This window comes from Pichia kudriavzevii, chromosome 3 (assembly GCF_003054445.1).
Source record: "Pichia kudriavzevii chromosome 3, complete sequence".
Taxonomy (NCBI): Eukaryota; Fungi; Ascomycota; class Pichiomycetes; order Pichiales; family Pichiaceae; genus Pichia; species Pichia kudriavzevii.
In genome coordinates, this window is record NC_042508.1 from 2,260,551 (window position 1) to 2,285,791 (window position 25,241).

At 37.9% G+C, this 25,241-nt stretch overlaps 11 protein-coding genes across 11 annotated transcripts; 10 read left to right on the forward strand and 1 right to left on the reverse strand.

The window, feature by feature from the left end:
* Positions 1-643: 643 nt before the first annotated feature.
* Positions 644-2,356, forward strand: C5L36_0C10460 (uncharacterized protein; the record flags this gene model as incomplete). The annotated part of the gene is made up of 1 exon (XM_029466757.1): positions 644-2,356. The coding sequence occupies one exon, from the start codon at positions 644-646 to the stop codon at positions 2,354-2,356; it is 1,713 nt and encodes a 570-aa protein (XP_029322617.1).
* A 385-nt stretch (positions 2,357-2,741) lies between these two features.
* On the forward strand, positions 2,742-4,238 carry C5L36_0C10470 (uncharacterized protein; the record flags this gene model as incomplete). The annotated part of the gene is made up of 1 exon (XM_029466758.1): positions 2,742-4,238. The coding sequence occupies one exon, from the start codon at positions 2,742-2,744 to the stop codon at positions 4,236-4,238; it is 1,497 nt and encodes a 498-aa protein (XP_029322618.1).
* A 185-nt stretch (positions 4,239-4,423) lies between these two features.
* C5L36_0C10475 (uncharacterized protein) lies at positions 4,424-5,110 on the forward strand (the record flags this gene model as incomplete). Its single annotated transcript, XM_029466759.1, has 1 exon — positions 4,424-5,110. The coding sequence occupies one exon, from the start codon at positions 4,424-4,426 to the stop codon at positions 5,108-5,110; it is 687 nt and encodes a 228-aa protein (XP_029322619.1).
* Positions 5,111-7,477: 2,367 nt separating this feature from the next.
* Positions 7,478-9,283, forward strand: C5L36_0C10480 (uncharacterized protein; the record flags this gene model as incomplete). The annotated part of the gene is made up of 1 exon (XM_029466760.1): positions 7,478-9,283. The coding sequence occupies one exon, from the start codon at positions 7,478-7,480 to the stop codon at positions 9,281-9,283; it is 1,806 nt and encodes a 601-aa protein (XP_029322620.1).
* Positions 9,284-9,685: 402 nt separating this feature from the next.
* C5L36_0C10490 (uncharacterized protein) lies at positions 9,686-13,174 on the forward strand (the record flags this gene model as incomplete). The annotated part of the gene is made up of 1 exon (XM_029466761.1): positions 9,686-13,174. The coding sequence occupies one exon, from the start codon at positions 9,686-9,688 to the stop codon at positions 13,172-13,174; it is 3,489 nt and encodes a 1,162-aa protein (XP_029322621.1).
* A 407-nt stretch (positions 13,175-13,581) lies between these two features.
* On the forward strand, positions 13,582-15,000 carry C5L36_0C10500 (uncharacterized protein; the record flags this gene model as incomplete). Its single annotated transcript, XM_029466762.1, has 1 exon — positions 13,582-15,000. One exon carries the CDS (start codon positions 13,582-13,584, stop codon positions 14,998-15,000), a length of 1,419 nt encoding a protein of 472 aa, XP_029322622.1.
* Positions 15,001-15,273: 273 nt separating this feature from the next.
* Positions 15,274-16,314, forward strand: C5L36_0C10510 (uncharacterized protein; the record flags this gene model as incomplete). The annotated part of the gene is made up of 1 exon (XM_029466763.1): positions 15,274-16,314. One exon carries the CDS (start codon positions 15,274-15,276, stop codon positions 16,312-16,314), a length of 1,041 nt encoding a protein of 346 aa, XP_029322623.1.
* A 237-nt stretch (positions 16,315-16,551) lies between these two features.
* Positions 16,552-18,396, reverse strand: C5L36_0C10520 (uncharacterized protein; the record flags this gene model as incomplete). The annotated part of the gene is made up of 1 exon (XM_029466764.1): positions 16,552-18,396. The coding sequence occupies one exon, from the start codon at positions 18,394-18,396 to the stop codon at positions 16,552-16,554; it is 1,845 nt and encodes a 614-aa protein (XP_029322624.1).
* Positions 18,397-18,563: 167 nt separating this feature from the next.
* Positions 18,564-20,309, forward strand: C5L36_0C10530 (uncharacterized protein; the record flags this gene model as incomplete). Its single annotated transcript, XM_029466765.1, has 1 exon — positions 18,564-20,309. One exon carries the CDS (start codon positions 18,564-18,566, stop codon positions 20,307-20,309), a length of 1,746 nt encoding a protein of 581 aa, XP_029322625.1.
* Positions 20,310-20,581: 272 nt separating this feature from the next.
* Positions 20,582-22,411, forward strand: C5L36_0C10540 (uncharacterized protein; the record flags this gene model as incomplete). Its single annotated transcript, XM_029466766.1, has 1 exon — positions 20,582-22,411. One exon carries the CDS (start codon positions 20,582-20,584, stop codon positions 22,409-22,411), a length of 1,830 nt encoding a protein of 609 aa, XP_029322626.1.
* A 370-nt stretch (positions 22,412-22,781) lies between these two features.
* Positions 22,782-25,229, forward strand: C5L36_0C10550 (uncharacterized protein; the record flags this gene model as incomplete). The annotated part of the gene is made up of 1 exon (XM_029466767.1): positions 22,782-25,229. One exon carries the CDS (start codon positions 22,782-22,784, stop codon positions 25,227-25,229), a length of 2,448 nt encoding a protein of 815 aa, XP_029322627.1.
* Positions 25,230-25,241: the final 12 nt, after the last annotated feature.

A 25,241-nucleotide genomic window follows, 5' to 3' on the forward strand; every position in this document is an offset into this window, starting at 1 on the left:
TAAGTAGAAGCTGTTTATTTTATGCTTGATAAAAGGGGGCTCTTATATATGCGAAAACATGGGGGCAATTCTCTAAATGCAATATACTGAAAGGGTGAATCTGTGATACTACAATATCCAAAATGTTCTATCATTGGCTAAAAGGAAAGCACTGTGTGTTCTTCTTATCAGTTGATAATACCAAATTCTTTAAAATCCGCAAAGTATCACTACAGCGTCCAAAGTATCTCCAGTTCCATCTTTATCGCTTCGCCTATTGGCGTATTATTTCCTAATATGGAATACTATTTTTGTCAGAGCTCGCCTATAACTTGAAACTGCCTGATATGGAATTTTTCTTGCATATTAGGCGAAAATGTCGAACCGTCGGAATTAGAGTCCCGATAAGAAGAGTTTTAGTTTACTCTAATTTGAAGACAATCCCGATTACCAAAGACATGACTGTAGTCGGCTATTGTCAGTGGAATTCTTATCAGTGGACCATCTTGGTTGTTTTGTTGTAAAGATTTGATGAATTGATAACACTCATAGAATTTTTGGTTTTTTTATAAAAGCCCAACCCCTTCTTTGTTGGACCCCGGTGGAGATATCTAAATAATTAATGTGATAAGAAGACAAACTACACTAATCGTAGAGGGAGACTATGAGTAGTATTATTTTAGAGAAACAAGATCAGGTTGGTGTTTACGTTGACTCTTCACAAGATTCAGTGAATGGTGCTGAGAAATCGGAGATCGACTTTTCGGTGATTCCAGGTACATCAAATCTAGTTGAGAACGATGAAGTTGTTTTAATCCCAACACCTTCAGACGATCCCAACGATCCATTAAACTGGTCAAGGAAAAGAAAATGGCTACAGATGTTTTGTATCATCTTATACTGCTATGGAGGTTCTATTCCTGGATGCTGTATTTACTCAATCACTCCAAACATTGCAGCGGATCCAAATGTCAACTTATCGGTGGCTAATATCACCGCAGGTACGGGTTATTCGTTTTTGTTTCTTGGTTTAGGAAACCTTTTTTGGTTACCTATTGCACAACAGTACGGCAAACGTCCTGTTTACTTGCTTGGAATGCTTGGTGTTATTGCATTTAATATTTGGCAACCATGGATTACCAACAATGGACAATGGATTGCGTCTAAAATTATGAATGGATTTTTCTACAGCACTATTGAATCATTGCCTGAAATAACTGTTACTGATATGTACTTTGAACACGAGAGAGCAACTTACATGGGTATCTACGGTGCCGCATTGTTTAGCTCCAATTACGCAGCTCCAATGCTTGCTGGCTTTGTCAATGACGCTTTGGGGTGGAAATGGACCATTATTATTGCGGTTATATTTACCGCCGTTTGTTTTGTTGCAATGTTTTTCTTACTTGAGGAGACTAACTATGATCGGAAATTGAGAGTTAAAAAGGATGTGGACGGTACTGTCGTCAGTGCAATAACTTCCAATAATAACGGGCAGAATGATGAAATCAAGCCAATACTCTCACATATTAATTCTGCTAAACAGCATTTGGGTAATCAGACAGTTTTAATTGATGATCAACTTCCAGTTGAATATCCACCAGAGAAAACATTTGTTCAAAAGTTGTCTTTGACCTCTGGTATAAGGAAAGATTTTCATTTGTTTGACTATATGGTTGCTCCATTATACATGGTTAGATACCCCGTGGTTTTGTGGTCTGGATTTTTATATGGTGCATCACTTTTCTGGTATACGGTTTTAAATGCAACGGAAGCGGTCATTTTAGGGGCAAAGCCATATAACTTTTCACCAGCTATGTGCGGATTAGCTTATCTCTCACCAGTTATTTTTGTTGGATTGATTTACCCATATGCAGGCTGGTCCACTGATTGGATCAAAATTTTCATTGCAAAGAAACATGGTGGTGTATCGCAAGCAGAAGATAGATTGTGGGTTTTAGTAGTTTATATGATTCTAGGTCCTGCCTCTTTGATCTTGTGGGGTGTTGGTGCAAGCAAAGGTATCCATTGGTTTGGTATAATTGTTGGTTTGGGTTTACAAGCTGGTCTATGTATTGTTGGATGCATTTCATCGGTTACGTATACTTTGGACACGTATCCGGAAATGGGAGTTCCCGCAATCACAGTGTTAGTTATCATTAGAAATACAATGAATTTTGCAATGGGATATGGTATCACGCCTTTTATTGACAACATGGGCGTTCAAAACTGCTTTATTATTTCTGCTTTTATTTGCTTATTCTGTATCGCAACCTTCTTTGTTATGGTATACACCGGAAAATACTGGAGAAACAGATTAAAGAATAGCTACTGGAAACTAGTTGTCTCATACCGTGAAAAGGGTATTGCTCATTGATAACCTTCGATGAGTATCACAGGAAGGATCTCGTAAACAGTCAATTTTTCTTTGCGGAACATAATATATTATTCAATCTGTCAAGTATTTCATAAAAGAAAAGCCGTCCACAAAAATAAAATAACACACCCGTGCACCACCAAGTCTCCCTAGTAGAACAGCTGAGCCTTTTTGTGCCTGGTGGTGATTGTTTGTTTACATTTTTTCTCGAAAGGGAAGGAGAGTTTTTAGTTATGGACAAAGAAAAGGGGATTTCTTTTATTATATCGATGCATGTCGAATGTACGTAATTGGAGAGCAGCTAGGGAAGATTCAATGCATGCAAACTTTACCGGTGATTTGCTGAACAATTTTCTTCTTGTTCTTCTTTTTTCATCTCTGTGAAATGTGTGGGCCTTTGAATTTCTTGTGGGAGGTCATCTCAAGAGTTGCCATGAGTACAAAAATCGAAAGTCGAATAAACGAGAAACCAGTTGGGACGACGAAAAATGAAAACAACAAGATTCCGAAAATGAAGAAAGTGACAAAGGTGACAAAGGTGACAAAGGTGACAAAACCTAAGACATCAAGAAAAAAGATTTTGGAATCACCCTTGAAGAAAACAGCCTTACCAGTCCTAGAGGTGGAGAAAAGTATTAAACTGAATGCCCAACAGCTCAGGGAGAGGATCGACAAGTTAGCCACTGAATTTGAAGATAACAAGGGGATAAAATATCTCAACTTAAAGGAGTTTGAAGAATGTGAGAGCATTCAAAAGGATATTCTTCAATGTATAAATAAATCACGGAAAATAGCCATCTTGACGGGTGCGGGTATAAGCTGTAACGCAGGGATACCCGACTTCCGATCTGACAATGGGTTATACAATAAGAAGCTCAATGAGCGCAATGTCAGGATAAAAATGAAGGGGAAAGACATGTTTGATGTATCTGTTTATCGATCATTGGAAACAGTTGAGATATTTAACAATTTCATCTATGAGCTTTATCAGCAAGTTTTGCAATGTAAACCTACTAGGACACACGAATTTATTAGAAAACTAAATGACAAGAACAAACTGATCAAATGCTATACTCAAAATATCGATGGTTTAGAGAGAAACTGTGGATTACGAACAGAATTCGATTGTAAAGATTGGAACAATAGTGACGTTATTCAACTCCATGGTGATCTACATCAATTATGCTGTAATTCCTGCAAGTTCAGTTACCAGTGGAATGAGATCTATGATGAAAAAGGTAATGTTAAGTTTGAGAGAACATGTGCAAACGAGGAACCTGCCAGCGACATTGGTAGTGGAGAAGAAAATGATGACTTGCTAATATTTTCACAAACCACCAATATGAGCGACAGTCAAAATTCGATTTTCTCAAAAAAGGGGGAAAATGATAGTATGAGTAGTGTCTGTGAAATGGATACCAAGGAAAAGTGGGATGATAACCATAAGAGCAACTTGATTGAATGTCCGAAATGTGTCAATAATTACGAAAACAAAATGAGGTTGGGGAAGAGATGTCTTGAATCAAGTATTGGGATAATTAGACCAAATATAGTTTTGTATGGGGAAGAACATCCCTATTCAGAGACATTTGCCAAGAATTTAAATAAGGATTTGAATAAGAAACCCAATATTCTCTTAATTTTCGGAACGAGTTTAAAAGTGGAAGGTGTTAAAAACTTAGTTAGGAAGATGAGTAAGAAGATTCATGAGAATGACAAAGGCATGGTCATTTTGGTCAACAAAGACCCCATCAGTCAGTCATCATGGAAAAACTATATTGACTTCCAGGTAGTGAGTGACTGTGATGCCTTTTGTGAATTAATTGAGAGCAAACTACCCAATATATTTGGAAATATTGTATCGAGCGAATCACGGAGATAATGCGAAAAACGAAAACAAAAAAAAAATGTTTTTTACGTCTTTTTTTTTTCTTTTCTATTTTGTTGCTAGTGTTGTGCCTAGTGGGATTTCTTCTTTGATGCCGAGTCAGGTAAATATATATGTGTATCTTTTCTAAGCGAGTAATAATCTACATTTGAGTAATAAGACTGAAGCAGTAGGTTCCAATGGATGAGTTTGAGGAGAACAAAAAGCGGCTAGAGTACCAACAAAAAATTATATTCAGTAATGTCCTAGTGACAAGAGAAGATTTGAATAGCAACATCAAACAGCAGTACCAGTCGAAACTGATTGGCAAGTTCGACAGTTCGTGTTACGAGAGAAACATTGGGCAGTTTCGGGAAGACCATTTCGAGGAGGAGGTTGCAGATTTAGACACAGTGGGTGTTGAGGTGAGACGAGGCTGCGAGAAGGTCCAACTACAAGGTAAGGAAGCGAAGGGTGTAGATTTGGATGTCTGTATTGGATGCCATAATGTACTCGTGTGCGGGATCAACATGAGAGTTCGAATTAGCTATGAGGGGAAGACCAAAAGGGAGAGGAAAAAAAGGGTGAAGTCTAATGACTGCGATAAGAGGAGGAGCCTTATTATGACATGCCTTTGTTGTGGAACCGAAATAATTGTCAATGATGTACTTGAAAGGAGGGGGCTTAAACGGAGAAGGTCTGATAGATTGCTGCCCCTTAACACGTTACCACTTGGAGGTAGTTTCAATGTGAAGGAGCCGGTTCCGGTTAAGAAGGCCAAGAAACGAAAGAAAAACGCCAGTGGACTAAGTGCGCTACTAGAGCGGAAACAAGCACAGGAGTCACAGAGAAGCTCTGGATTTGGACTCGAGGATCTCTTCAAATGAGTGTAGGACCCAACTATGGCTTTGGAGGAGTTGTTATCATGGAAGGGAAGGGCTCTGTAGAGTGTCTAATGCAAATTGGGACTACTGTGTATGCTACTGTGTGCTCTCTGTACAATAAGCTTGCCAAGAGAGGCTATTGTTGTATACACAACTGGAGAAGGTGATTGTCACTGTAATGTACTGATTGGTGGAAACTGTACAGTGCTGAAGAGGATGGAGGAGGATACAGGTTACACCACATGGGTCAGAGGGGATAAACCGAGTGAAACATAGACTTCTACTGTATTCTACCAATCGGGATGGCTGCAGTTGTGTAGCAGATGCAAGACAACAGGACAGGGATGGGAGCAGGAGAAGGATATGACGCAACGCATGGGGAAAACATGTCGGTGTGTAAGATGAGGCAAAAATTATCACCATAACCATTACTATTACTATAACCGTTGCTATAGCCAATCGATATAGCTATTACAATTATTATAATCATGATTGTTTCCATCCGCTCACAGGGTGCACGCACTACCGGGTCTTTGGTTTGGGGGTTTTAATTTAAAACGGCGTCCATTCACGGCATTGGCTGACAATACCGTCATCAATGCGAGTGGTGAAGATAAGGGGATCAAATAGCCCTTCCTCTTACTTCTCCCAAACACCATACACCGTAAACTATACACCGTAAACTATACACCGTAAGCTATACACCGTAAGCTATACACCGTAAGCTATACACCGTAAGCTATACACTGTACACAAACAACATTAACTACAAAACAGATCGGGCTCTGCCCATCTGTAGGAATGTATAATAAACACTCCGGAAGGGGAGATTATTATAGTATGCATGCAAGGTGTAACTTTAATTGACCTCTTAATCTTGAACAATTTTTTCTACAGGAAACATACCACCACCATTATTGTCGTCATTATAGACTATTGTGGAATTACCGATACTGTATTGTGTTTACTAATTGTGAGTCACCGTAAAGACAAACTAGGGACATGGGGTCTTGGGCAAAAAAAAAAAAAAATACAAATCAACTCTATTGTCTGGAAACAGGTTTGGTGACCTCCCCACAACCGAAATGTCGAAAAACTTCGGGGCATATTCTTCAAAAGAGGGAAAAAAAAAAATCAAAAACTTGAAAATATAGCGCGGGCTCGGATCACGGTACGAAAAATTAGTTGGAATTGACCGAGTCTTACAATGTTATTGTTGCTACACGGAGCTGAAAATTTTATAAAATAAGGGAAATCAAACACAGACCCCGACCGCGTTCCGGTATTCTACGGCAGATAGATCAGTTGCCCTCCCCTTCTCCGATTTCAATTTCCGTTTTTTTTTTCGTCATTTTTTTAGGAGGAAATTGTATGTTTTAGTGTGTTTTAGTGTGCTTTAATGTGTTTTAGTGTGTTTTAATGTGCTTTAGTATTTTTCAGTGCGTTTTTTTTTCCTTTTTTTTTTCCCCCTATTACTATAAACGTTGCCTTATTCCATTTCATTCCATTTCGTTCCATTCCGTTCTCTAATTTTATGCCATTCCATTTAACTTTCCCCGTTTGGCTTTCTAATTTGCAGTTTGTGATTATCATCTTATTTTGGTTGCATCTTTATAGAATAGATTGACTGGTTTCTCTCTTTCTTCTCTTTTGCTTTTCAGTTGTATCTATCTAGAACAAACACTTCCACTCCAACAGTGGTGCAACATTCTATCAAGGAGAGAAGAAAGTAAAAAATAAAATAAAAAGTCTCAGCTTACACCCCCCCCTCCCCTTACCGTTCTCTCTCGCATCTACAATCATATATTATACGATACTTTTCAGCCTTTGCACCCTACCGGCTTCAACAAATAAAAATTTTTACTAGTTTTATTTTTTTTTTCCTTCTAGTTTCACGTTTTCCGGTTCTCTAACCTTCCATTGGGCTAATCGAGGAAGATCATTATTTAAAACGAAAACTACAAGAATTGATAGCGTCACATTGAAATTGAAATCATATTCATCATAATACCGAGAGATTCTATTTGATCCCCTTCTAACCCACTCCATAGACTCGCCCCACATTGTTTATTACTTTGTTATTTGTGTACCATTGTCTCTCTCATTCATTCTGCATTCCGTCTCTTTGACCCCATCATCCATTCTTCTCTCAATTACATGTATGCTTACCTCTCTCCACCAAAAAAAAATAATATAATATTCCATTGTTTTTACTATTATCATTGCTATTATAAACGTCTTTAATTTATCTTTTTCAGCTGCTTTTAATTGACACCTATATTCAACAAGAAGAAAAAAAAGAATAGAAAATATTTATTTGAATACACAAACACCACTTCATTCTTATAGACAAAAAGTATTCTCTCAATAATGACTACTCCTACTATGAAAAAAATCGACAACCATCAAAATACTCATCATATACCCACATCCGCATTCCCCCCCGTGAACAACCTTCCACTCGAATTGAAGGATCCAATAAGAATCACAACCAGCAAAAACTGGGTATTGCCGCCAAGACCAAAACCCGGTCGTAAGCCGTTAAGTGAAGAACACGATCATGGAAATAGTTGTACCAATACCAACTTCTTAAGACCTGCTCACAGTGAAAGAAAAACAACTAAACAAACTCTCTCCATGAATAGAACTAACTCGATATCTAAATCATCAGTGGCAAATATCAACTCATCCATTGCATCCTCTCCAAATATCCAATCTCCGATTTCACCATCTATACCAACTCCATCTCCAACTCCCGATATGCTCTCTCCCGAAACAGAGGCCGTGGCCAATTTGTCCAAAAGCCACCCAAATTGTTCAGCCACGTTGAAGAGGGATAAGAAATCCCCAAACAAGAGATCCTCTTGTAATAACAAAAAGAAGACGAACAATGTTTCTTTCAACAACAAAATGATTGAAATCGATTGTTCTGTAGTTCATAATCCTTCAAAGAGAGAAATACTGAAAATTAACGAAGAAAACTACTATTTGAAGCTGGAAGTGATTAGATTGGTTTCCACTTTGAAGAATTTAAGAGAAGAGGTACAGCCCATCCTTGAAAAACGTAAACAAAAACCAATTATCCCCCAATCAATGGGGAAGAAATCCGTCTCCAAGAAGCCTACAACTTTGTCTTCAAACGCTGCGGGTACTAAACAAATCAAGGGACAAGACGAAGTCATGAAACCATCTAGTATCAAGGAAGAAAAGAAACCAAACTCTTCATTGAATACATCTTTAGAGACTACTTTAGTAATGGATCCAGACAAACAAGTGTCGAGTAAAGCAAATCCTTCCTGCAAACAATTATGCCCCAAGAAAAGATCTCACGATGAAGATATCAATGATTTGATTGTATCTTTGATTGACTTAAATCATTCCCAGACTATATCGGATAATTCCACCACGAATAACGCTATAACAACAGATTCTACAGCTACAAATCAAACGAAACCTATTCCTACTTCCTTGGATGATAAAACCAATGAGATGAACTTTAGTACTGCTGCTAGGGATCCAGCAAAGACAAGCGTCTCTGAAGAACAAAACCTAGGTAAAGCTACAAGGACATCTAGCTTATTAGAAAAACAAGTTAAAATGAAGTCTCCTAGTTCCTATGACGAGTTTATGACTGTTCCACAGCAATCCATGTCTGATTTTGAGAACCCTTTCAGTTATGAAGAAGACGATTTCGATCTGCTATCCACTGTGTCAACAACACCAAGCACCTTGTTTTCCCTTTCTTTGTGTGCAACTAATGATACTATCGACTCCTTTCACAACAACCATGGTCATCTCTCATCAGTCAATTGTGTCGAGAGTATAGACGAATTGCCACCCTTTGATCTATTGTCTTTACCCAATGAGGATAACCTGTTTTCTGGGAGTTTGGATGTTCACATTAACTATGATCAACAACTTCAATCAAAATCACAAAACAAGAAGCTTAATACATTTGATACTATCAACTCAAATTTTGCCGAATATGAGGGTAAAGAAGTGGGTAGCTTGGATTTGATGAGTCCTGACACAACTCTCAGTAATGCACATAATAGTGGTGATATCTTCAATGATCATAACGATGATGAAATGATGGACTTCATGTATATGGATCCTATTATCGACGTTGAAACTGATTTCGAAAACTTTGTCAATGGTAGGGCGTCTGTCCTCTAACGATCTTCTATAATGTATCTTTATAACGCAGCGTAACGACTATTAATGAAACAAACATTCACACAGCCAGCGGGAGAATGGAAAGTTGCCTATCAGGATATTTTCGAATTTCCTTTTTTTTTTAATTTCTCAATCTGTTTATTTTTTTATACTTTATTTTATTTTTTTTGCTCTGTAATCAATTAATTACTGTCCTGGGCTTAACCACGTGGATCGTCTTGATTGTTGGCATCTGATCTTTTACATTGCATTGTTAACAAATTGCTGAAAGGAAAAAAGCGTTGAGTATACTACAACTTCTCTATTGGATATAAGAAAAAGAATTTCCTACTATTTCCATCACATTCTTATTAAAACTTCATTTTACCACTTATACCCCAACTCAGTGTATAGTAGTGACCGATGAAGTTTGGTAAATATTTGGCAGCCAGGCAGCTAGAATTGCCTGAATATTCACCATATTTCATTAACTACAAACAGTTGAAAAAATTGATTAATGCCTTAACGCAAGATAATGTAAGTACGTTAAAGGCTAAGAATGGTTCCTTCTTCTTCAGATTGGAGAGAGAATTGGAGAAAGTCAACCAATTCTATCTTGAGAAAGAGTCGGAATTGAGGTTTAGGTTAGATTTGTTGGTTGAAAAGAAGAATAAATCGATGGACCACCTAATCTCTAAAAAGTCAATTACTTTTATATCCTTATATGATGGGTTTAAGAAATTTTCAAAAGACTTGGATAGATTAGAACAGTTTGTGGAATTGAATGAAACAGGATTTACAAAAGTTTTGAAGAAATGGGACAAGAGGTCGAAATCTTGTACTAAAGAATTATATCTTACAACAACGGTGAATGTCCAGCCTATTTTCCATCAGAATCAAATCGTCGAATTAAGCGATTTAGTTGCTAACAACTTGATGGAATTGGAATCAATATCTGATGGCGATAAATCTTTCATTAGGTACGAGGCTAAGAATAGGAAGGACGATTCTGACACTTGCAACTGTATCGAGAATGAAAATACAAATCCTGTTGTTGATAATGGAAGTGCCGAAAATGATGATTTCGGTTCATCCGATCAGTTGTATACCGATTTCTATGAAATCACACTACAGAATGCAAATTTACCAACTAAGGAACAGATGCTAAACTTAAAAGAGTGGTCAAACCAAATCATCTCAAAGTTAAACGTGGATACGAAAAAGTATACTTTTTCAAAAGTCTTCATGCTTTTAATCCGTAACTTACAAATACCCGATGATTCAGTATTACAGTTTTATGAATTTTTTAAAGAGTTTATCGATCTGAAATTCATCGATGATATAAATAAGCGAACTTGTCTCATTGAAGTTTCCACTTGTCAACATAGTAGAAACGAAGTTCTTCAAATATGTCTTGATTCAGAGGTTGATCCTTCGATCAAAGATATCACAGGTAGAACCTGTTTACATTATCTAACAGAAAACGGTAGGGATGATATGCTAGTTACTATCTTGTCCTTTTTCAAAGACAAATGGAACCTCTCACAGATTATCGATATCCAAGATAATGATTCGATATCTCCCCTTTTATTGGCAATTATAAATAACCATGTTTCGTCGGTGCAAATATTATTAGACTTTGGCGCAAACGGATTTCCAAAACAAAATGTTGAAACACCGATGTACCTGCCTTTAAATGTTGCCTGTAAATTTGGTAACTTGGAAATAGTCAAATTACTATTGCTTCAGTATGGAGCAACAGAATCCGCTAGAAAAGAAAACTTATTGACTAACTCTTTCCAATGTAATGCAGAGGGTTTATTGCCTTTACATATAGTCGCCTCTTCGGGGAATAGTGATCTAGTGCCACTACTACTAAAATACGGTGCAGATATTAATCAAATTGATAAATTGAACAAATGGTCATCAATCTTCTATTCAGTGTTTAGTAATGATGAGAAAATGACTAAAACACTTATAGAGTATGGTGCTGATTTTACTTTGAAGGATGAAGATGGTAGAAACCCCTTATACTATGCAATATGGGAAGGTAATATATCAGTTTTTAACGTCCTATTAGAATCCATGAGAAGCCATCCCTTTCTAAATGGTAAACTAAGTGAGAGGAATCTTTCAAAGTCTAAAATTCAAGTGTCATCATTGACTCTAAGTATGAATACCAATGTGGATCAATTTATTGACTTAAACAACCTCGATACAATTCCAGAATTATCGTTACCACCTCCTATTATCCCGCTTAGAAAGTATGGCCATAATTTCCTCGAAAAGAAAATATTCCTCAAGCTTTCATTTTACACAAATAGGTATTCGGTAAAATTGAATCCAAACGTGTTCATGGCGTCCATGCCTGGTAGAATAACAATTAGTAACAATGATTTGATTCCTCGAAATATCATGTTACCAGTTTTGGACAATGACAAAGTAGTAACATTTCAATTGGAAGGTATAGATGACGAGACGTTTGGTATTGATTTTGAGTTGTTTCCGACCTTCGGTACCAGATTATTAGCAAAGGCGACATTGACATCCTCAATTCTAAAGTCAGAATACCCAGGTTTGGGTATGAGGAATATAGGTTATCTAGAGTTACCATTGCTTGATGTTAGGTTGAGAACAATAGGCTCTTTGCGGTTTACTTATGAATTAATTTATCCGTATTCAGGTAAACCATTGGAGATTTCAATGCACGATACATATTGGAAATTATCGTCTATTGATAATGAAAATGACAAGGTGAAGGAGAAAAATGAAGATTGTCACCTCGCATCTTTTGTCACCAGTTCTTCTCTCAATGGGGAGTACTATGGTATAAATGTCTGTCTATTACATGACGGTACTCCCATTGTTTGTCCCAGGGCATACATCCAGCCAATTGAGGGTGTTAAATTGCCAATTTCTATGTTTATGTTTGAACAGGTCAGAACAATGGTTTATGAAAGTGAAGACCATTATCTTAGAACTAGAGAGAAGTTACAGAATATAACGTTGGATGAGTTGAAAAAAGAGTTTAATGAAATCATAAGCCATGCTTATTTACCGCTTGAAGAATTTCTAGCGATTATTAACCATCAATTGCCTCTTAACCTTGACATATTTTATCCATCAATTTATGAGCTGGCAAATTGTGATTTGAGAGAATTTGCTTATACTTCCAATAAAAGAATAAATGCCGATGATCATAATCCTATGCACTCGACGAACAACTTGAACTATTTTGTGGATTCCATATTAAATGATATTTTCAATCATGTCAGATACTTGCGAAACAATAACATCTCAAATTCAAGCCGGAAGCTGATGATTTCTTCTAATAACCCCAACGTTTGTACTCTTTTCAACTGGAAGCAACCTAACTACCCGGTGTTTTACAACCTGAATGGCATAAAGTATAATAGGAGTGATAAACTATTTTATAGTTGCACCGCAAACGGTATTTCGAAAGGCGAGAAAAACGACACCAACAAGAGTATAGGAAATTATGGTGAACATACTACGAACAAAATATCAATAGATAATATTGATTCGATCAACAAAGATTCGACAGAATATATTAATTTGCTAGACTATGATGACAAATTAACAAGGTCAATCAAGGCAGCCATAAATTATGTGTGCGCAAACAACTTACTTGGTATCACAGTTCCTGAGCGTATACTTAGCTTATGTCCTGAAATCGTCACATCAATTAGATCGAAAGGACTAATATTGGTTGCTACTAAGGACTGCTGTGACGATTCAATTCTTTCCAAACATGAGTATTTCCCAAGTAGTTGCGAGGACATTAATGATTTAGATGAAGAAATCAAACATCTTGAAGTTGCGAGCGACATAGTACCGAATGGCCATCGTTCAAACAATGTCACAACTTTTAGTGATTCTATAGACATGTAACAACTTGACGGTTTTGTGTAGTTTGTTCTTTACTAGTTTTGAAAAAAAAAAAAATAAGACCACCCAATGAAACCAAACGCAACTGGCTTAGACCTTCCAAATAAGGAAACTGAATATTATTATCTACAGGATCAGGACATAGTGAGTCTGCGTATTATGCGGAGGCTCAACCCATTTCGACTAAACTACTCGATCAGGAAGATTAAGCGAAATTTGGACTTGTGATTTAATACCAACCAGCAACAGCTACTCCTGAATCGTACCAGAGGATCGTGTATAAAAAGAAGGATTGAACCTCTAGTTAGAAGTTACCAAATGTACCGGATGTACATAACATTGGTTATTAATCATCACAACACAAAACATATTAAAGTCTCCAAGAGAGAAGGAACAAAAGACTTGACACAATGGTAGCTAGTACAGTACAAGATTCTCAAGTTTTTCAAAGAGTAATCTCCGAAAAGTCCCCAATCCTAACTAAAGCAAACGGGATGTACATCACTGTTGAAGATCCAGTCAGTGGGGAGCAAAAGGAAATTATCGATGCCATGACAGGTGCGGCAGTGGGTTCCCTTGGTCATCAGGATGCTGAGATCGTTCAAGCTATGTGTGATGCTGCGAAGACTTCCAACTATTCATTTGGTATTTATCTTGGAAACCGTGCCAGTGAAGAGCTCTCTTCTTTTATTATAGAACATTCCCCTAAAGATCATTTTGCATCTTGTTTATGGGTTGGTTCTGGATCTGAAGCCAACGAAAACGCAATGAAGATTGCCAAACAATATCATCTTGAAAAAGGTGATAGCAAAAGATATAAGTTTATTTCAAGATTAAACTCTTACCATGGTTTCACGATCGGCTCTTTGTCCATTGGTGATGGTATTAGAAAAGCAGAATTTAAAGATATTCTATTGTCTGAAGATCAAACACCAAAGGTTTCAGCATGTTACCCATACAGAGGTATCAAAGGAGGTATGACAGAAGAAGATTATACTAAAGAATTGCTTGACGAACTTGAGCAGAAGTTTATTGAATCGGACCCCAACACTGTCGCTGCAGTTTACTTAGAAACCGTTGGGGGTTCGAGTTTTGGAACATGTTTACCACCAAAAGGTTATCTTGATGGCGTGAAAAGAATATGTGATAAATATGGTGCATTATTCTGCCTTGACGAGGTCATGGTAGGTTTAGGTAGAAATGGTAAATATCATTGTTATGAATCATTCATGTCACCTGGATTAGGTCCTGATTTAATGACAGTCGGTAAAACCATCGGGTCCGGTTATGTTACACTTGCTGGTGTTTTAATCTCACCAAAAGTTAAGGATGCGGTTGTTGCTGGTTCTAATGCCTCCAACGGTGCACAGACATACCATTGCCATGAATTCAACTGCAAAGTTGGTTTGGAAGTCCAGAAGAAGCTCTGGAGGGAAGATTACTTCAGCAAGGGTGCTAAAGTAGGTAGATACATGATGGAACAAATCAAAGAAAGGACCAAGAGTTTCAAGACCGCCGGTGATGTGAGGGGTTTGCCATTGTTTTTCTCTGTCGAGCTATGTGACCCAGTAACAAAACAACCGCTTCCACCATCATACAAATACGCTTACAAGGTTCAAGATAAATGCTTCGAAAAGGGAATCACTACAATGGGATTCCAAGGGACCGCCGGTTCCACTACCGATGCTGATGGTAAAATTGTTGGACTTGGAGATCATATCAGTCTTGCCCCAGCATACATCATCACTCAAAAAGAAGGTGAGCTTATTGTGGATGCCTTTGTTAGTGCACTAGCTGAAGCTGAAGCTGAATATTTTGCCTCTATATAAATGTTTCTGTAATTTGTTTGTTATTGATTAGTGTCTAGGTAATTGAAGAGAAAAAAAAACATGGCAAATTCGGCTTGCCTTCTCCGATGAACTTTCGAGAATCTCGTACATTTGTGGGAAACGGCCCGTTTCCTGAATTTTTCACAAGCGTGTTAAATGCTTAACTTTATTGATCAAAACCGTGATAACACCTAACTAAAGGACAGGTAGAGCCACCCGGACAGGCACTTATTTCAGCGGAGGGCAAATAAACCTCTAAATACAATAGAAAAAATGACCAGCAACACCACAACAGAAAAAATCAAAATGATCCCCGGAATTACAGGCGATATTGAGTATAAAGACCCTTTATTCACTATGCCTTCAATATTAGGGCCATATAAGGTGGCATTGTTATCTTATGCCTCATCGATGATATCGACCACCTGCGGATTCCCATTGGATTCCATAAAGACGAGAATGCAGATCCATACATATCCAACGGCTTTAAACTGTCTCAAAGCAACGATACTAAACGAGGGATTCCGTGGGTTATTCAGAGGTTTAGCCGTACCATTATTTTCTACCTCGTTGACACGTTCACTGACTGTGTCAATCTATACAAACTGCAAACCGATGGTTTCCTCAATAGTACCTTCCTTTGACATTGTAAGTATAGAAAACCAAGAAACTAAGCGGTTTATACAGAATTATCCGGTTTCCTTCCTCTCTGGAGTGTGTGCCGGTGCTTTGATTTCATTATTTGCTTGTCCTTTTGAATTAACTAAGATATTTCAGCAAATTGTCCTGGTTGTCAATAGAGATGGTAATTTCATGAAGGAAAAAAGCAAGCTTCCAACTAGAGTCGTGGAGATTGCAAGAAATATAGTAAAGTATGAAGGATTAAAGGGACTGTATTCAGGATATAGATTTCATGTCGTTAGAGATGGGTTTAGTGCTGGTATCTTTTATAGCGTCTATGAAACGGTAAAACTAACTTTGCAGGCAAAACTGAATCAATCTAAAGCTCTCAGTGACAAAGAAAAGTCAAGTTTGGGAGCTTTGTGTGTTCCGTTATCCGGTGCTATTTCAGGTAGCTTGTCATGGGTACTTGTGTATCCCATAGATACCGTTAAGGCTAATTACCAAAAGGATGTCTTACGAAATATCATTAGGGCAAAAATGGGCCTGTCAAAATTGGAAATCAAGCCTAAGAAAATCGAATATTTTAATAGAGAAATGTACAAAGGTTTTGGACCATCTATTACAAGATCAGTAGGTGTTACTATGATATTTTTTTCTGCATTTGAATATTTCATGAAAAACATTGCATGAATTTAATCCATAAAGTCTTGAAATTTCTCTATTAGTTTTTATTGACCTTTCTTCTTTCATTCTACTTGTATTTATTTTCCAACATACTTATTTATTCGTAAGCTTGGAGTGAATCCTAATATATTCTTTTCAAACTTCCCTGCTATATAGATATACAGTTCTCTAAATTTTCGAGAAATTTTTGGGCACGCTGCCTATATCACAAAACAGCTATACACATCATCTAATGTTCCTAGTTTACTTTTTGTGCTTTTTGGCTGGCTTTGATTTCTCTTGTTCCAGCTTTCTTTTGAGTATGTTCTTCAAAAACTTATCATCATCAATTGTAATGTACCTGTTATTGCCATCCTCATTTTTCGGTGGAAATTTTCCATCAATCACATCTCTTAAACATTGCGCTTCATTGAAAAGGACAACATCTGCTAGTTCCTTTTTAGTAAATGCTCCAGCTTTTTCGGGAAGGTTATAAGTGCCGTCAATTATATGGGTTGGATACTCTGAGAGCCTTAACTTGATTAGCTCTTCCAAATAGTCTTTTACCGATTTCGTGATAAATGAGTTTCTCTCTATCAGCTGGTAAGATTTCAGAATTGTTCGATTTATCAAGGCTAAAAGTTCAGGTGATGGTTTCCTTTCGATAGATTTTGTAATCTTTTTAAACCATTTTTCATCTGATTGACCGGCTTGCAAGATTGAAGTTAGAATTTGAAGTAGAAGTACAACGTCAATCAAAACCTCACCATTAGCATATATCTCATATCTTTCCGATATGATTGTTGAATCAGATTCTCTCATCATTTCCTCGTCGAGATACTCAGATTCTGCGATGGTTTCAATAATACATTCAATCAAGTGACTTGCCTGTGGCTCCTTAATACATTCAATCTTCGTTGAGAAAAGCCCTTCAAAATACACTTTGATAGAACTAAGAAGAAGTTCTGCAAACTCAAATTTTGAGGAAGGTAGTTCAACGTATCCATACTTGCGTAATATTTCGGAATTGGGTAATTCACCGTATATGTTAAAAATTTGTTCGCCTTTTGGAATGTCCTTGTCTGCAACCATGACAAGCTTTGTTTTTTCGTACTTTAAGGTTGCATTGAAGTGTGATGTGTTTGAATTGAGTGTGTCTGCCAATGGTACCATTGACTTGAAATATGTGTCTTCATATACCGGGTCAACTGCTTCATCGAGGTCTTCATCAACACTTAATTCATCATCTTCATCTTCAGTATGATGGTGATTTATTTCATGATGTGCGTCCTCACAATGATGGTCATCCATGATTATTGTTTCATGACTCTCTTTTTCGTTTACTTCCTCTTCTTCAGCGTCCTCTTGTTCTACAGTTTCAATTTCTTCTGGATGATCTACATCAAATGAATAGCTCATAATTAAACTTGCAACAATGTGGAACCTCTCTAAAGTTAAAAATTCTGCTAATTGAGGCAGTTTCAATTTATTTGGTATTACATTACCAATTAGGATTGCATACATTTGCTCAGCAGCATCCTTACCAATTCTACCCAAAACACCAGATGGTTTTAAAAGTTGCAACTCTTCGTCATTCCAAAACATAAGGCTGGAGTAATTCTCCCTGTTAAGAGGTAAGACGTTGAAGTAGTGGTAAAACTTGGATTTCTCACCGAGAAACCACTCATAGGCAACACAGGCAATCAATGCTTGCCATTGGTTCAAAGCGTACAACTCAGCCTTGTTCTCAGATCGCAGCTGCGTTAATGCTGCATTATCAATATTCAAGATATGGTCTCTTGAAAGTTCAAATAGTATTTCACCCTTTTTAATGTTGTCTGTAGCTATCAAACCACGACCTTCACCAGATTTCCTCAAGTCGGCGACTTCAAATTTCGAAGAAACGCTAGAAAACTGTTTTTGCACCCAATTAACAAAATTCTCAGTTTCCTTATCAAAGTCGGACATGATTAAGGTTGCTTCACAGGAAACCAGAAGGGTATATATTTGAAAGAAAGTCAAATTCGGGTGAAAAAAGAAGTGAAAAATTTCAACTAAAAAAAAAAATTGTGTTTGGCTTTTTGATAGACAAAAAAGTTGAGCCTCCATGGATTCATATTTCTGGAACCTTCTCTGTCTCGATCAGTGAGCAAAAACCTATTTTCTTTAAAAATGGAAGGCTTCTGTAGGAATAGACCATCTTGAAAAGCAAAGTTGTTATTGTTGGCGTCTTCTGGTCTACACCAAACTACTCTTTAATTGAACTAGTATCTACAATGTCCACAGAAGAATATAAGGCTAAGGGTAACGACGCATTCCGTCAAAAAAACTTCCAAGAAGCAATTGATTATTTTACAAAGGCAATAGAAGCCTCTGAAACATCAAACCATGTTCTATACTCAAACAGATCTGCTTGTTACGCTTCTTTGCATAAATATGACGATGCCTTAAATGATGCAAATGAGTGTGTGAAAATCAACCCAACATGGGCAAAAGGTTACAATAGAGTTGGTGCCGCAGAGTTTGGTCTAGGTAAATACGAGGAAGCAATCAATGCTTATAACAAAGCGCTTGAAATCGAGCCAACTAACGCAATGGCAAAGGAAGGTCTTACTTCAGCCAGTCAAGCAAAGGAGTCTGCCTCCAGTCCAAATGTAAATGATATGTTCGGCAAGTTTACTGATCCACAATTGATTAACAAATTGAAGGTTAACCCTAAAACAGCGGAAATGATGAAGGATCCTTCCCTTGTTGAAAAAGTCAGAAAAATGCAAACAGATCCTCAATCCGTTGCCCAAGATATGATGTCTGATCCAAGATTAATGACCGTTGTAACTACTATTTTGGGTATTGATTTGCAGCAACCACCTAATGGCGGTGCTGGTGCACCTTCTTCATTTGACAATGATGTACAAATGAAGGATGCAGAACCAGCATCAGCAGCTGCAGATGAAAGTCCAGCGCCAAAGAAGGAAGAAACAAAACCAAAGGCAGCAGAAAAACCTAAGGAGGAGCCAGTTTCTTCTGAAAAGGAGCTAGCAGATTCCTACAAAGCACAAGCTAATACCTTGTATAAGCAAAAGAAATTTGATGAAGCTATTGAATTGTACAACAAGGCTTGGGAAACCTATAAAGATATTACTTATTTGAACAACAGAGCAGCCGCGGAGTTTGAGAAGGGTGATTACGATGCTTCTATTCAAACCTGCCTAACTGCTGTAGACGAAGGTAGAGAAATGAGGGCAAACTATCAACTTGTTGCAAAATCTTTTGCCAGAATCGGTAACTGCTACGTGAAAAAGGACGATTTGAAGAAAGCAATCGAATATTACGAGAAATCATTGACCGAACATAGAAATGCAGACACCCTTAAAAAATTAAGGGCAGCTGAGAAGGAATTGAAAGATAGGGAAGCTCGTGCATATATTGACAAAGATAAAGCTGAAGAAGCGAGATTGAAAGGTAAGGAATACTTTACTCAAGGCGATTGGCCTAATGCAGTTAAGGCGTACGCCGAAATGATCAAGAGGGATCCTAGTGATGCTAGGGGATACTCAAACAGAGCTGCTGCTTTGGCTAAATTGATGTCTTTTCCAGACGCTATCAGAGATTGTGATGAGGCAATCAAGTTAGATCCTACTTTTATTAGAGCATACATCAGGAAGGCCAATGCTCAACTAGCAATGAAAGAATACAAGCCATGTATCGACACACTATACGAAGCTAAGGATGCAGAAATGAAGAATGGAAACAACCCTGCAACTTTGAGGGAAATTGAAGGATTATTGCAAAAGGCTCTAAGTCAAAGATTCGAACCATTAGAGGGTGAAACATATGAACAGTCTGTTGCAAGGTTCCAAAAGGACCCAGAAGTTGTTGAAATTCTTCAAGATCCTGTTATGAATACCATTTTACAACAAGCCCAAGGTAACCCAGCTGCACTACAGGAACACATGAAGAATCCTGAAGTTTACAAGAAGATTCTTATTTTGATGGCTGCTGGTATTATCAGGACCCGTTAATTCTATTAACTTATAGTAGCTTATTTTTACTTTTCTCAATTACTTGTTTAATTTAATATGATCTTTTAGTTAATAACGTCTGTTGATGGTGTAGAAGTGTAAAAAAAAAAGTTTGGGGTGCGGACGAATGTTCATTTTTTCTGCGTCCGCTTTTTATTGTCTGAAGTTCGCAGTCATGAAATTGAAGGCCAGGCTATCAATCAAACTATGGCGAAGGGCTATCTAACAGAAGGATAAACACTGCCACTCTATCTATTAAAAACAGTAGTAGTATGGAGCAACAACATCCACAGCAACCGCAATCGCAATCGCAACACCCACACCCCCAGCAACATTATCACCATACCCATCATCAAGATCATGGTGGTGCTGGTTCACAGAAAGAGTCAAATAGGATTGGGAAGTACCAGATAGTCAAAACACTAGGTGAAGGTTCTTTTGGTAAAGTCAAGCTTGCATATCATACAACAACTGGACAGAGAGTTGCATTGAAAATAATTAACCGGAAGACTCTTGCCAAATCGGATATGCAAGGAAGAATTGAACGTGAGATTTCCTACTTAAGATTACTAAACCATCCACATATCATCAAGTTATACGATGTTATCAAATCCAAGGAGGAAATCATTATGGTCATTGAATATGCAGGGAAAGAATTGTTTGAGTACATTGTTCAAAATGGACGTATGAAAGATCAGCAAGCAAGAAGATTCTTTCAACAAATAATCGCCGCTATTGATTATTGTCATAGTCATAAGATTGTCCACCGAGACTTAAAGCCTGAAAATTTACTTCTCGATGACCAACTAAATATCAAAATTGCAGATTTCGGCTTGTCCAATATTATGAGTGATGGTAATTTCTTGAAAACCAGTTGTGGTTCACCAAACTATGCTGCACCTGAAGTGATTTCTGGTAAATTATATGCGGGTCCGGAAGTGGATGTATGGTCCTGTGGGGTGATTTTATATGTGATGTTATGTGGTAGATTGCCATTTGATGATGAATCTATTCCGGCATTATTTAAAAAAATCAGTAATGGTGTTTACACATTACCCCACGACCTATCTTCCGGGGCTAAGAATTTACTGACTAGGATGTTGGTGGTCAATCCATTGAACAGAATTACAATTCATGAGATTATGGAGGATGAATGGTTTAGCGTTGACCTCCCTGACTACTTGAAACATTCTGCGATGGTCGAAGACAGAGTTTTAACGACCGACGATATAGACGAGGATGTCATTTTTGCACTTTCCTCTACGATGGGTTACAGCAGAGACGAAATCATTGAAGCTATCAAAATAGGTAAGGTTCCCGAAACTGAGGAAATTTTGGATAGTTATGAGTTAATGCGTAAAAATACAGGACTTGTCAGGACAATGAAAAACGAACGCTTAGAAAAGGAAACAGCGGGATTCCGGGTGGGGGACTCCTACACCCAGCCCCTGGACCAATTTTCATCACAACAATCCGGTATTTCACAACAGTTTGCGTCTGATCCAAGGTATACTCGTAATCAATCGGAGGAATGGCGACTAGCTGCTGGAGTTGAGCAACAGCCATCCATCAATAATGCACCTAACTCAACGATAGCAATTTTGCCTTCTTCTTTACCCCAGATTCATAAGGCTTATATGTTGCAATCATATCCAGAGCTTGCCAATGTTCAACCTGTCACACCAAAAAAATCGAAAACAAGATGGCATTTCGGTATCAGATCTCGATCATACCCTCTTGACGTTATGGGTGAAATATACCGTGCTTTAAAGAATTTAGGGGCAGAATGGCAACGCCCAAGTGAAGAAGAGCTATGGACAATCAAGGTGAGATGGAGATATGCCCCAAATGAGGAGGGTTCCACCATCCAAGACCCTAGTGTTCCTGATATGATGAAGATGCAGATCCAGTTATTCCAGCTCGAACCCAATAACTATCTTGTAGATTTTAAGTTTGACGGATGGGAAAGCAAGAATGGATCTACATCATCAGGCTCTGAAAATAGCCAGGATGACGAGCTTGTATCGTCATTTTCTGCATATCCATTTCTTCACCTTTCGACCAGATTGATTATGGAGCTAGCAGTTAATAGTCAAGGATAGGTAACCTACCCTCTCCTAATATATAGATATTCACATATTTCTATAAGTATATATCTTTCTGCCAGGTAGTTTTTTCATAACTTTATTTAATTTTCAAAGCACCCGATCTTCTAATTGATATATTACAGCATCTCTTGCATGCGGATGCTATACTGACTTTTTCCAGAAAGAACCCTCGCATGCATTATAAAAATTGAGAAATTGCTTTAAGGGGTTTGCTAATGCATCTTAGTGCAATAGCAAGTTAGTGCGGTATTGACAATAGGCCATTTTTCTTCATGTAGGTAGGGGTCCAACGTCTGTTTCTTCCATGTAGCAGCAACAGCAGCAGCATCTTCTACACAAATAAGCATCCCTTAACTGACTAATAATGAGCAAGAATACAGTTGATGATTACTTTTCAATGACCCGGAACAACCGGGATGGAGCATTGAGTCCCTACAGCACCAACGGATTATATCCCAGCTTATCATGGGGTGATACTCCCGAATTTGCTGGTTTAACCAAGACCAAATCACACACGGGGAAAATAGTTTACAAGAGTGCCAACATGAGCAGATCTCAAGCTGATACTAAAGTTTATCCTTACCACACTGTCCATCTAACTGTTGCGCCCCCTGAGAAATTGAGACCTCTTACACCTGAGGATGTATTAGTGAAAACAACAGGTAAATGTCTCGATTGCAGTAGTATCAGTGGAGCCAAGTGTATTCATTTTGCTCAAGATAACTATACACATGATGGTATATTACTTCAATCTCCTGGAGGGAGGAAAGATGTACCATTAAAGTCTATCCTATTGAAGAAGGATAAAAAATCTCTTATTGATTCCAAGTTTTCAAATTCTGTTGGTTTCGATACAGTCAACTTGAAGTACTCTGATGATTTAAGTAACTATCCCTCTTCAGCTTTTAGCTGTAGTGATAACGACGATTTAGATGATGACAAACTATTCAATAACGATGAAATGAGTCGTGGTAGAGCTTCTGGAAGAATACCACTGAATCGCACTACATCAAGGTCTCCGAGTCGAAGTTTAAGTCCTGGTAGTAAGTCGCCAAACAGGATACAGAATCTGGATAACTTCACTCCGATTCAAGATCACAGTTATAAGAACTTTTTCACATTGAGATACCCTACACAGCCGATAATTACTCATGACGCATGTACACTAACAAGGAAACACAAGTTATTCGATGATATGTATGCTGGTAGGTTAAAATATGTGCAGCCAAAAATGCAGAACCGGGTGATCTTATGCTATGTTAGCGGAAGGAAACATACTTGGGTTGGGATCGATTGGGCGTGCAACCAACTCCTGGAAGATGGAGATACTATAGTGATTTTTGCATCAATAAAAAATCCGGGCAGATCCTTAACGAGATTTCAGCGTAGAAATAGTGATGTTGCCGTTGTTTCAAACATAACGGAAAATAAAATTAGAAACTCCCCAGAATATGCCAAAGCAGCAACAGAAAATATAATGAAATATGCCTTATCGGTTGTGAATCCAGATAGAATTGTTAAGATTACGGTTGAGTTGGCAGTTGGGACGACGAATGATGTTTTTGAGGATATGTTTGATTTATACCAACCGTCGTTACTGGTAACCGGTTCTAAGCCAGGAAAAACAGCACCAACCAAAGCTTGGTCAACAAAGAGGTTATCCGATAAGGTAGTTTCATACTCCCCTATACCAACAATCATTGTATCTCCCATCAATATGGGATTATTTGAGAAGAAGTTGTTCAAAGTGATGGATAAAAGGATGTCACAGATGGAGAAGGATCGGCACATGGAAGATGATGAGATCCTTAAAGAATTAGATGACGTTGGAACCTACAGTTTGGAAGACCAAAAGGCTTACATTAAACAAACGGGTTTGAATGATGTTTTTATAATGAAAGAGCTGCAATCAGCAATAGACGAATTGGATAAACATGTCAAAAGTCTAAAAAAGAGTGACAGTGGTAGTACCAGTGAAGAAGAAGAAGAAGAAGATGTGGATAGAAAGGGAGGTGAAGATAAAGAAGTAGAAGATGAAGAAGTAGAAGATGAAAGTAGTTCAATAGATTCACGCGATCATAGGTTTGACAACAGGTCTAGTTTATCACGAACGTTATCACAAAACATGTCAAGTGACAACGAGGACAGTGAGGAGAATGAAAGTGAGAACGATGATTTAAGTGTTGATTCTGAAGCACCACCTGCATATGTAGCTAGTCCAACCAACACCCCATCATTCAAATTAAAGAGGCTAGAGCTGGAGACACAAGTGAAAATCTACAAGGAGATATCCAAAATTAAATCTACACCGCTCAATGAAGACACTTTCAAGCATTTTTTGAGTGTTGTTTCTGATTCCGCACACGAGTACGGTATCCAGTTGGCGGAATCAGCAAAGATGGGTGCAGAAGAGTCCAAGTTGGTTCGTACATTAACTGGTGCTCCAGAGCAGTTAGTAAAGAAAAAGAGTATGGTCAGTGTTAATACTCGTCAGGAGGATGATTTTGAAGAGAAGTTACGGAAATACAGGCAGCAAAAGAGACTGGAAAAACAGCAACCAAGTGCCAAGGGTAAACCTTTGAAAGTACCAAAGGTGAATGTAGAAAGTCCAAGTCCGACAAACAGTTCCAGAAGCAGTAATTTTCTGCAAAAGATGAAAAGCTCATCGTCTGTTAAATCGGGCCCTGCTTCCTCTGTGAATGATGGTATTCCAATAGACTCATCTCCAGGAGTTGACCAGAATCTCAAAGAAGACAAGAAGGGCAAAAAGAAGAAAAGAAAGGGGTTTTTCTCTAGTCTGTTTGGCAAATAGCTTTTGTGTATC